The 13,775-nt window shown below is 32.2% G+C and overlaps 1 protein-coding gene across 7 annotated transcripts in view; it reads right to left on the bottom strand.

The window, feature by feature from the left end:
* Nucleotides 1-13,775, bottom strand: part of LOC105194346 (glutamate receptor ionotropic, kainate 2) — a 305,511-nt gene that overhangs the window by 151,454 nt on the left and 140,282 nt on the right. For all 7 annotated transcript variants that reach the window (XM_039447762.1, XM_039447759.1, XM_039447754.1 and 4 more), the window contains one exon: nt 8,341-8,496. In XM_039447762.1, the coding sequence (XP_039303696.1) occupies nt 8,341-8,496 (156 nt within the window). The remainder of the gene's footprint in view (nt 1-8,340; nt 8,497-13,775) is intronic.

The raw sequence follows: 13,775 nt of genomic DNA, 5'->3' as shown, positions 1-13,775 counted from the left end.
GGTAGATAGAACCTCGTTTTCGTAATTTCAAGAGATCAAAGCATCAAAATTATTGCACGTGTCCTTCCCCCCCCCCCTCTCTCTCTCTCTCTCTCGCATTTTAAAATATTAAATTCCAGACAACCATTAACTGAATTTCAAACAAAAACACCAGAAAAAATATATATTATTTAAATTTAAATAAAATAAAATTTGTATATTATTTAGAATAGTTTTTGGTCTTTTAGCTTTATCCTTTGATCAAACTAGCATTTTAATTATATAACATTTTGTTCTCTTTTGTTTTAAAGTTTTCTTTTAATGTACTACACTCAAAGATCAAATTCTCTTTGTAAATATTTGTAACAAAATATAAATTTAAGTTTATATAGTTGTAAATTCAACTCAATTAAATTAAACAAAAAACGATTAACATACAAAATGTTTTGAATACATCAATGCATAATCAAAAAGCCATATTATAATAATGAAAACAAGTAACAAACAACTTTAATATTCTGTTTACTCACTACTACAATCTCGGATAGTGATGTCAAAAGCAAAAAAATTTTTTGTAAAATATATTCAAATAGAAACGTTTTTCAATAAAATATATGAAATCGACAGAATAAAATTATAAAATATACCGAAAACTCATTTTTTTCGGGAAGGAAATAAATTATACTTATTTCTACATATTATTAATTTTCTAATTGTGATAGCTATGAATAAAGCTTATTTTTTTATTATAGTTATGCATAATTCATTTCCAAATATATGTTTATTTAATAATTAACGAAACAAAAAGAAAGTTCTTTGATATATTTTACAAATCTGTTCTATTGTAACTGTTTTTGGTTATAATTGTTTTTTTAAACATATTTCCATTTTAATATATTTTGCAAAAATTTTTATTGTGTATTTTTTCACTTTTGACGTCATAATATGAGATTGTAGTGGTGAGTAAACAGGAGTTTTAATCATAGTTGCATATAGGTACCTTTTGGAAGGTACCTAGGTATAGGTGTAAATACTAAATGGGAAAAGTACCTAGTTATAAGATTAGATACATTTTTAAAAAATTACCTAAATACCTATAGATATAGAAGTACCTGAAAGTTTTAGTTACTTTTTATAAATAAATCTTATTTTACATCAAATTACTAATACTTATGAAATACTTATAAAAATGCAAATGTTTAGATAATTGTTATTTGTTATGTTTTTATTTTTTTTTTAAATTAATAGTGTTTCAAGCAGTGTATCAGAAAGTCCGATATTTTATGGGGATTAAAATTTTACCACCTACACTGAAGAATCTTTCAACGGGTGCCGAGGACAACGGAATAGTATTATACTCTTTACTTATACAATCAATTTATCGCTTTAAAGCGTAAAAGCGAATGAACGATTGGCTACCGCGTCACATTTTGCCAAGAGTAATGGCTCCGACACACCAGCGCAATATGCGATGCGACACGCGATACGAGACGGTATCCAATGACCATACTGGTATTTCGGAAAAGGTGTATGCTCATTGGATATCGCCGATGGCATGTCGCACACTGCGTCACATATTGCGGTGTGCTGGCGCCATAACGTGTTGACGCGTCCTGTGTGCAACAGACTTTCGAGAAAAACGCTAATTTATATAACAATCAAAAAGTTTATAATATAATGGCATAATGTATAAATAAATATTTTATACCTACGTATCTAAACTTAAAGGTATCCTACAAAAAGTAGAGGTATCCAGGTAGAGATAGCATCGTCTAACAACCTATATAATGCATTTAGGTACTGGTACCTAGGTACTATACGTAAGTACCTATTCCTAGGTATGTAACAACCCTGGCCTTAATATCATTCATAATTGATTGAATAGAATGCGGTAACCCACAATGCAGAGTAGACATTTTTTTCTATTTCAGGTTAGACACTGCTAATGAAGAAATTACGTTTGATCAACGCTCTGCTCATTAATATCTGAGAAAGAAATTAAGACCATGCGTTCTTATTATCGTGAAAAATGTAAAATAGTATCAGACTGTTTATTTTGAACAGGTCTCAAAGTAACACATTTAATAATTTTACATATTTTTTTTAATTACATTAGCTTTTTTACATTTTATTATACGTAAATTTTAATATGCAGATTTTTTATGCAATGAAGAAGAGTATCACAAATAAGACTTTAACTGGTATATTATTGTAATTAGTATATTTTATTAATATAACTTTTGATATTTTGGAGCTATTTTCCATCTTTTGGCAATCATAACAATATTATCATAACATTATAAAGAAGCAATCGAGAGATTACACTGTCTTTTTATATTTGAAGATATCTTATATTTGTAATAGAATGGCACAGAATGTTACAATCTTCTTTTACCCCTCAGTAATAGAACGGCACTTTTATTATAGAAATTTATTCTTGAAATAGCCGTGTTTGAACTTCACCTCTATATTTTCTCCAACCAGTTTACTGCTTACGTAGCCACAGAATACTCTTTCATAAGAATGTCGGCTTGTTTATAAAATTCTCTTGTTTAACCTTGTTTAATTTAGGTTGCAATTGAGCACGGAAAAAATGCATGCACGCAGCTGCAACGACTGCTGAAATAATGAAGAGTTAACGACGCGCGTCCCCCGAGAATTTCTCGATTTCTTTCATCCCGAACTTCCGAAATCACGTGGCACGACATTCAAGATAGTCTCTCGCAAACGTTTCCCGCGCACCAATACTTTTCCGAAAGTTGGCGCAACAATGTGAAAGAAGAAACCTTTAAAGTTACGGCAAAATTAGAGCGGACTGTGCTATCTTGGTATTGCCACCGCGCAGCTTGCGGTTACTCCCACGGCCCCGGCGCGGAACTTTTCGTTTCATCCCGGTGATTTTTAGGAAATTGGCTTAGCGAAAGCGAAACGAGCGGGACAACGCCACCGCTTGCGCGGCGAGTTACCTCACCCCCGGGTGGGTAGTTACGAGAATCTCCCTCGGACATACGCCGTTGCCGTAAGCGTAAAATATCACGAGGCGTCTCTTATACTTTCGCACGGGTATTTCGGTATATTCTCATTTTCGCGCCAGCGCGCCGAGAAACGTTCACCTTCGTCGAAGATTCTTCTCACGCGAGTTACATGATAATCGATTAATAATATATACGAAGTATATGCGCGGCACGCAGTGTAATATACATAGATTGTTCTACGCGTGTACATAAAATCTTAAATTTCGTTAAAAGAATATTAATACATCGTAAAATAAAAAATAAAAAAAACGGTTTTGCTGAAGTATCTAAAACTTTAACTAAATGCAGATTTGAAAATAATTTGATTGGAACATCAAAGTAATTATGTAGGATGCTGAAGCATAATGAATTCTGAATAATTATTTTAACGTTCTAACGAAATTATTGTTGAATCTGTATTTAATTAAGATTTTAAACATTTCATCAACTGTTCTTTCCATATATTTGTCTTTTGGAAAAACTTAGCCAAATTATGACTTCCAAATTAATACACAAGCATTATCGATTACGAATAAATTTATTTATTGATGCTAATTTTCATCAAAAACTTTAACAAGCAATTTTATACCGCCCATTAATTTCCAAATTAAGATTTCAAGGTCTTAAAAATCATTTAATAATTATATATAAATTAATAAGTATCTCTAGAAGTCCCATTAAATATTTTTTCTGTGAATATAAACTAAGAGTAACATTTTGCTATATCTACATTTTTAAAGCTTGTTTTGTGAAAATCCTAAACATTTTTTTATGCTTTCTATTATTATTTCCATTTGGTTTACTTGGCAAAGTATTTTCTCTACCTTAGCAAAAATATATAAAGAGAACTGGGGAAAATCTCTATTCGCCAAGATTATCGCAATGCATATGAAGCGAGCTCAACAACTGTCTCTGGTGGAACTGGCGTACTACTGTTTACCGCTATTGCTTTGTGGGTTTTTTTTCAATGAGGCACAATAGTACGGCGGGCATAATTGAATGCGCGCATCCTCGTTAACTCCCGTTCTAACTGGAGTTTCGCGATGGAAAACGACGGGTTGTATTACCGAAAATTCCGACACAACCAGGAGAAATCGTAAAACTGTATTACCAACAAGCGCGTTGCCATGCCGCGATGGCAAAGGTACGAAGCGAACAAAGGCGCACTGCATTCACCGATGTTTTTCCGTCGTATCGTAAAAAGGCGCAAGGCGAGACCGTCCAAACGGTCATCCACTCTTTCCGTTTGTCGAACGAAGAGGTTCATCGCACCAGAAACGAATGAAACCTAAACGACGAGAAGAACACGAGACCTGACGTGAATTTCCAGTATTTAATTTATCCCACTATTGCGCCCGACGTCGCAGACAACCGTTTATCAGTACTACTTCTTCTCTCCTCTTTCTTTCTCCTGAGCGACAGTGAAGTAATTGCATCGCTAACCAAATAAATGAATACCGTCAGTCAGTATGTACTGTACATACTTATATAGTACACATATATATATATATATGTATTGTATATAAAAGAATTTGTTGTTAATATTCGTGATATTTATAATTAAGTTTAATTTCGAATATTTTTCCATTCCGATCAAGACGAAGTTTATACGAAGCTTATATAGTTACAGTATCTTATTTATTTCTTTATCTCATATTTCATTGTTGAAATTATGCGTGTCCCTTTCTTTTTTCATTATTCGAAAACTTTGAATAAAATTAACAAAAATAACATAATTTTATCGTATTTAATGTTTTAAATATGTTGATTATAGATAAAATGATTTTCTTTTTTATTTGCATTCTTAAATTATTTAAAGTATTTAAATTTAAAATTCTTTTCTCGACTTTTACAATAACATTTAAATATTAAAATATCTGAAATTCGAGATCGTATTCCTAGCCTACATTATTATTCAAAGCTTAAATCTTGCATAATTCGCATTATATTCCCATTATATGCCATTGTTAACAAAGCTCGAATCTCATGTTCGCCATTATAACGTACTGTATTCTATTGTTAACGAAGTTTGAGTTACATGTCCGACAGAATGCTCGTTACTCTGCACTGTGCCGTTTCGCCGCTGATTTACAGAAGGAGATAAATTTTTTGAATCATCCACGGTAGCGAATTCGAGCTTTGCCGAATATACGGAACGATTGTGCCCAGCCAGTTCGACCGTAGCGATCGGCATGTACGTCCCAAGGAGATTTGTTAACTTCAGGCAAACAGAAGTTTATCAATAAAATTGCTTTCACGGTGTAATACCATGCTGGAGCACTGCCAAATTCGGCTATCCGGCCTCTGTGCGCGCGCTTTGTGGCGGTTCGCACGCTCGCATACATTCGCGGCTTGACCGATGCGCCTGCATGCGACTCCAACGTGCATATTTAGAATGCACCGTTCGCTTTAATCATTTAGTAACTCGACATGGTAATTACGTTGGCCCTGGTTAATTCCATGCGCAAATATCCACCGAGTTATTATTTTGTGCTGGACGTTATTAATTTCCGGCTGCATATATAGTTAAGCGAACCGCAGGCATGTATTATACATATCATATATGCAGAGTTATTTTCATATTGGACCCTCATGACTTTCTCAACAGAAAAAGGAAATTCATAGCCTACTTAAGAGACTTCTCGTATATATCGCTACGTACTTCGAACAAGATATGAGAGATAGAAAGTTAAGGGAAGAAAAATAACTCAAAATAATAGAATAATAGAAACGTAATGTTAAGAAAAATATATTTAAATATTTAGATATGCTAAGATACTTCTTATTAATTTATTATTACTGTGTGTGTTTGTATCTTAACATTTTATTATTTTGGAAGAAAATCAGCAACATCTTACTGATAGTATTTTTATATAATGTCTCAATATATAGAATCTAAAAGATTTGTAAATCATAATATTTTGCATATTATTTTTTATTATTAAATTATAATGAGATAATTGTGAAATATTTTGTCATATAATATTTATACATCTTATTATTAGTACGAAAAGAAAATTAATATTTATCTTATAATTATAAATAGAATAATTTTCTCATTTGTTATATAAAAATAAAGATTATTAATTTAAATACTAATTTAGCTTAATGTAATACAATTTTTATGTAGGGGAGAATTGCTGAATGCGTATCGATTTCTTAAATTGTACTTAATCAATATTTTACATTTTTACATAATATAAGCAAAATTTAATGAGAAAAATATAAAGTAAATGAAAAATTAGGAATACACACAAAACTTTAACAGATTACTTCTTATTTTATGCTAACACTTAAAAAAACCGTATAACTGCTAATTTTTTTTATATACAGAGTCTCACAATCTGTAATAAGAAATTTCATTAAAAATATTATTTTATCCCTGTTTAACATTAAACAACAAGCATAAAATAATCTCTCTAATGTTTTTAAACAACGATCTTTAGGACAATCAATTTATCGAAGAAATATTTCGATATAAAAATTTCGCTTAAAAAACCATAACAAAATTCCATGTTAATATTTTAACTTTATATAACTTGAAATGTATACGACCAAATAAAAAATTAAATAACAAAAAAATACTCGAGTATATATACCTTCGTGTGATAAGTTTACACTCAAGTTTAAGAATAATGAGTATGTAATTAAAGATTAAAAGTGTTCTAAACTTGAAAAAGTTTAAAAGTGCTCAAAAGTAAAAATGCCTTATAACAATTGTCAGTCATTATGTATTGGCATATTAGCATCATTAAAAAAAACGACGGGCTACTAAACGAATAACTCCATAAGCAATTGTTAAAATACCTCTATCTAATAACAGAAATAATAGGGGTAGCCATATTATCGACAGAAGCCCCTCTTCTCCTCTATGTCATAAAAATAAAAAGTCAATTTTATTTCAATGCTTTTATTTTTTTATTATTGTTATTTACTAATTATTAAACATTTAACCCTCGTTTTCCAAATATTAATTAGTGATATTTAATATTTTTAATTAACGTAATTTATAAAATCGATATTTTTAAAGATGACATGATTTAGAAGGTTTACAAGTATGATTTCGGCGATTGGTTGCCTAATCGTATCTCATGCTGTATGTTGCAAAAGGATTTATAATAAATTAATTTATTGTTGTTGTAAAGTTAAATATTGGTGTAACAAGTATCTGACAAATTATCAAATTACAATTTCCAACATTAATTTGCATACGAGTCAGTATATCACAAATAGGGAAACATAATAAAAAATAATTCAAGGGGGAGGTATACTTTCTCCCACTTACGTTTAATTACGTAAAACTTCAGGAAAAAAGTTATAAAAGTGTTCAAGTACAGCTTTTAAATGTAATTGTTAAAAGACGACCGATTAGCACGAGCGATCGCCGTTGCATTGTAAAGTACGTATTCGAGTAAAATTTTTAAAACGTTAAAAGTAATTGCGATTTACGAACGCGATGCACTAGACGTGCTGAAACTGCAAATAACAAGATTCACCGTTGGCGAGGCTTCGTTTCACCTGAGATAGGGATGTTAGAGAGCTCTACTGTTATTGGAGAATGGGATCGTCACATCGAGGAATCAGCTAGCAGCTTTGGCGAAAGTGACGCTTCACGCGACAACAACGTCTCGAATCCTTAATCGCGTAAATGGAGTTTATTTCGCGCATCAAGCAAGTCACACGAACTTTCGAAGCAGTTACCCGCGATTCGGTGTGCCACATATACATTAACGCAAAGTTTCCCGTCAAAATAGTAGCCCCTTCTCCTAGCGTAGAGTAAGCTGGCCTTAACTACTCGAATTTTATCGATACTTACCTCCAACTAAAATAACTCAATTTTTCAAGTTTTTTTCTATTTTTCTTTAGTTTTATCGTTCTATACACTATTAAAAAAGAAAAACTCTTTTAATACTTTTCATTTTTTAATTAGAATAAAAGATCTTCTCATAATAAAATAATATTGATAGACTTTTTGGAATTACTGGATTTGTTAATTAGTATTAGTATTTAAATTTTGAAAAAGTTAGAAAATTTGTCGTGAAAATTTGTACTTTATATGCTAAACGTAATTTTTTTTTTAACTTTAAACTTCAAAAATACTTTTAGAATATTTTAATTAAGTACGTGATATAATAAAGAAATGAAAATTATAGACAAATAATTGATAGCACGAATTTCAATTTTTTACGTTAAATAAAACAGAGTGTAGCTTTAGAAACAACTTTACACTGAAAATTGAGTGAAGATGAAAGTAGTCGATCTCTGCGAGGATATTTTTGAAAAGAACGAAGGATGGCGGAATCTTGTGAGATCTGACGAGTATTTCCGATTCAATTATGAAACTCACCTCGTTTCGAAGCATGGAAACTATCCTGTGGCTGTATCACCTCGACCTGGGCGCTGAGGCGAGACTTGGGCAGGATGTCCCGGTTGGCGTTGATCTTCTCCGCAGCGTAGCGAAAGGCCACTTCCTGCTTGTCGTCCGACGGATGAAACAGCCCTCCTGGGAAATCACGCATCCATATTAAAAGGTGCTACTTTGACGAGATCCACGCGTGCACTCCTTATTTTCCAACCACCATCACAGGATATCTTTACCCTACTATCCGGTTCTCCGTCCAACAGGGCACGATAAAGATTTATCGACTATTTACACGTTCGCGAGATGATCCCGACTAGACTGTGTTTCATGTAACTTCACTGTTCAATGTATTTTATATTACGTCTATCAGTATATTCGAAATATATCTTCGATAAAAATGTTTCGATGTAAGTTTGAATATAATATATTTTACGAGAGATGCAGTTATTGTATTAAAATTCTAGAAGAATTGTATATTAAATACGAATATTTTTTTTACGATAGGTCCTACAAAAATTCAATTGTTTCAAATTTTTTTGCTTTAAGTAAGTGTCTCTAGTAGTCCTTAGCAGGTATTTAATAGATTCATAGAAACAATTTTCTAATTATTAGTAAACATTTTCTAGAATCATCTTTTAAAATAAAAAATGTGTTAAATAAAGAAGAATAAAAAATTAATGAAATTAAGAAAACGTTATCTTCAGAAAATACTAATATTTTTAAAATACAGAAAATATTTCTCACGAAAAGTAATTTTATTTTGAGACAATAACAAATTTTCTTACATTAAAAATATCGATTCGTGTACGATAATATTTTCTTGCAATATAAAGATATGATTACTTCAATAAAAAGTCAACTTATTTGCAACTAACAAATATATTTTTCAACTCGCTATGTACATTAAAAGTATATTATATTGATTTCAATATAATATTTAGATTAAAGAAGTTTTAGAAAGAAATATAATAATACTAAGTTAAGCTTTCCATCCATTTAAATCACTATTTATTTATTGCAACTATATAAAGTTGTAATGAAATATACACAGAAAATTTAACAAATTATTGAAAATGATTAAAGACCTTAGATTTTACCTTCAAAAAATCATGTCTTGAGAATATGATTAAAGAATCTTATAATGCCTTTTATTATATCCTGTGTTATTTTTTCTCGGTCAAAATTCCTTAAGTTATTGATTTTTATTAAAGAACTAAACAATATTACTTTTGAAAAATTTTATCTAGTGTCAGAATATCACATAAATAAAAAAAAAATTATTTAATAAAGTAAACTATTAAAAAAGAAATGAGAGATCGCTAAATTATAGTTAGATTGCTATGCAACGAAATTGAATTGTGAAATTCGTAAAATATTTTTGTACTTAAAATGATAGTATTCCAATCAAAAGTTCTACATGTAAACACGGATTCGTTTTTATTCAATCAAGGAAAGCGATGCAAGAGAATAACTACACGTTCTATTTCGTTACCGTTTTCGTCATTTCATATTGCGTAAGTATTCCCGGCCGTTTCTTCGTGTGGTCCGCGGAAATTCCGCGCCTTCCAATTCATTCGGTTAGGAGAAATTGGCGCCATAAATTGATTTTAATCTCGTGTACGTCATAAAGTAACTGTGCGAGCAGCTGCGCCGCCGGCTTGACTCTGCGATTTATAGAATTTGCGGGATAGATTTACGTCTCTCGTTAGCGACCTGCTATCGATTCTCTTTGGCGTACCTCGTAAGGTAGGTTGCCTGATTCGCCACGCTCATTGTGACAGTAATGAGCCTAATAATGTGGGCGAGAACGAAAATGTGAAAAGCTTGAGAAAGTAACGCAAAATGAAGAAAGATGAATACATAGTACTAGCAGCGGGAAGATTAATTTCGTCGTGATTTTTTGCCAGATTCATACGTAGAAACGAAATTAGTACACATATAACACTTTCGTCGTGGAGAGAAGAAAAAGTGGCGGCTAGCAGATGTGGTTAAAAGTGCGCAATAACATTTCAAGGTATAATGGCTTATCGAGCACTTTATCGAATTCGTGCTGCGAATACCGCTAAATGCTATACGTAGACTTTCTGTCGGTCGTGGAATCGTTGCAAATATCGGTAAAAAGGTATGAAAATTAGACATCACCTTTTTTTTCAGGTCAGCCGCGTCCAATCAATCGCGTTGAAATATTCATTAATTTGCTAATTATTTCGTTCAGAGTGATTGAAGACACCAACAACCCGTCGTTGTTTCCGTTACAATCACTACAATACAATAAAAATGTTAAATTGGTCCTACATTGAAGCTCGTTCTTAGCATTCTATATATCGAGCTACGCTATTTAATTACGCGTGCGAATAAACAAACTCGCCACCGCCGGCTGACACAAATAAATAACGAAAGCTATACATGACCATGGCGCGCACAGCTTTTAATTTTCGCTTCGATTTGACGGCTCCGGAAACAACGTTTATAATAACGTTGAATTCACAACGCGCGAATAATGCGGTATTCTAAAACAAAAGATTGTTTGTAATTCTGGCGCGCAAGAGACAGCTTTGTGAGTATAAATTATAATTCTGGTTACATTTTTCAGCATAACTATTTTGTGCGCAATTTACATATTATTATATAAGCATTTATTGCATGAAAGCAAATTAAAAAGGATTTGTAAATAGTACTATTGCATATTTGTATGTACAAAAGCAAATTTTTATTTCCTTCCTTATGTCAGCCGTTGAATTTGCAAACATATTTTTTGTTAAAAAGGGGGAATACGTAATTGTTTGACTAGCAATAGCGATGGAACAAGCAGATAGAAGTACTGCGGAAGAAGTGGCAAGAAAGTTACAACGGATATTGAACTGACACCGAAGAAGATGCTGGAAAAATTAGAAAACTAAGAAATGCGAAACGCTTAAAATTCAATCGGCGTAATGTAAGCTAAAAGAATTTCTAGTTTTCTCTCTTTCTCCTCCTCTATCTCCTCCTGTCCCTCGTCTCTCTTTATACCGTTTCGGTAAATTTCTTCCTTTTCCAGAGCTTTCCAATACAGAAAGCTATTGGCCATACGCGGCATTGGTGATATTCCGCGGAACAAGCGTACGGATGTAGTACGAACGAATGCATCAAAACTCGTAGAAAGTACAGCACGTATCTCTCTGAGCTCGGACGTGTATATCGATCCGCTTTTGTTCTTCTCTCTCTCGTTCTGTCTCTCTCTTCCTACCTCGGAAAAGAAAGCGTTCGGAAATCGAGTGGCATCGTGAATTTACGTTTCGATAAAAGTTCAGAGTGTAGTCGGGCATCCGGTGCATCACGTACATCTGCACGTATATCCGCGCATCGTCAGGAAACGACAATCATAATATTAAACAGTGACGTGCCAATTTCGCATGTGCGTAAAATATACAAATTGTTGTTGTTGTTGTTCATATTTTCGAAAGATAAGACCATAAATAATTCATGTGCAAGCGCTACTGTTACGAATCATTTATTTTTTAGATATGCCCGACTGATTATTCTCACACATAGAAATGTCGTACATTATATTGTTACGTCATTATTAAATCTTGATAACAATAACGTTATTAATTTTGTTTATAGATAAGGATAATGTATACGTCGAATGATGTAACGGGGAATCTCCATTAAATAAATGAAATTTTATTTTCTATTAGAAAATATTGATGAGTTTTACACTCTCGTAATTTTCTGCACGCAAATTTAAATATATTTACTTTTCACCAAACGTAAAAGCAACCAGAAGCTTTGGCAATAAAATTAAAAAATATATTTTTAATGCTGTTACAAGAACGAGTGTTCAGAATGTATAGTATTCTGCGTCATAAAACAAAATACGTCACTATTAAATATTAATAATAACGTTATTAATTTTGTTTATAGGTAAGAATAGTGTATATGTCGAACAATATAACGGGGAATCTGCATTAAATAAATGAAATTTTATTTTCTATTAGGAAATATCGATAAAAGTTTTACACTCTCGTAATTTTTTGTACGCAAATTTAAATATATTCGGTTTTCACCAAACGTAAAAGCAACCAGAAGCTTTGGCAACAAAATTAAAAAATAAATTTTTAATGCTGTTACAAGAACAAGAGTGTTCAGGATATATAATATTCTGCGTTATAAAATAAAATACGACACAGTAACGTCAAGAATTATCTTAATATTTATATCTTGTATTTTATTATAATTAATATTCATATCTCGCATTTTATTATTTTATATCTTTATAATATTATTCTTTTGTAATATTAATTTTTAATAACATTTTAGCATTTATTAAAAGTCAATGCTTTTATTTTTTTGGCTGTTAAGCTGGAATCGCACGGGGCACAATTTCTTGAATGATTAGTTTGCACGCTACTATGCTTACTCTGATGTATGCTAGGTACGTTTATGCATTGGAACATGGCACGTCGGCATGCATGATTTCTGTTTATTATAGTGAATAATGTGAAGCTTGCAGCGACTGTGGATTACTTATATACGTGACGTGCGCAGTAAAATATCAACGATGAACAAACAACAGCAATTATTTTTAATTAATAAAATTCAGAAACGACAAAAACTGCTTTATTACAATATATTTTTACTTTAATTACATGACACAAACATGCATCGCTGCAAGCTTCGTACGATGCACCATAATAAACAGAGAAATGCATGCCAACGTGCCGCATCCACGAACGTATCTAGAATGCATCAATGCAAACATAGCTGCGTGCAAGCTAATCATTCAAGAAATTGTGTATCATGTGATTTCAGCTACACAAAATATAAGTAGCAATTTATATAAAACTTTTTTATATAAACCTCTTGCAAAACATGAAAATACTCAATATTTCCTCTTGGCTCAGAAAGTATTTAATTATCATTGCCTTTATGCGAAAAACTTTCCAACAAAAAATTTTTTAATAAAAAGTATTATTTGCCTCTTGTAAATTTGTACGTTAGTTTCGACCACGATATTTTGTAGATTTTCGTGACTTGTAAACGGAATGTGCTATATGCGCCGCGTCTGTCGTTCACAGAGCCAGCTACTTTCAATATACCCGCAGGCAGATGGTTAGCGACATTTAACTGTGAAATACCTCTTGTTTATATATCCGCTACATGCGCAGCAGCACACGCGTGGTTGGTATCGGAGTGATTTTCTCTCTGACGCGTAGCAGCCAGAACTTTGGTAATTGTCGTCGCACACGGTAAAATGCATGTTATCCGCGTCACGTTGCCTGTGTTCCACTTGCACTACCATCAATGCCAATTAAATAGAGCACCGTTAGTAGCGTAGCCTTTTATCGCTGCCATTAATTTCAATTATTTGCCTGGCCGGCAAAACATTTTCACGAAGCCGCTATATAGTTTAACGATATTTGACGATTGTCCACGCAGTA

This window comes from Solenopsis invicta, chromosome 1, assembly GCF_016802725.1.
Source record: "Solenopsis invicta isolate M01_SB chromosome 1, UNIL_Sinv_3.0, whole genome shotgun sequence".
NCBI lineage: Eukaryota > Metazoa > Arthropoda > Insecta > Hymenoptera > Formicidae > Solenopsis > Solenopsis invicta.
The sequence above is the reverse complement of the archived record's forward strand: the minus strand, read 5'-3'. Positions and strand labels throughout refer to the sequence as shown.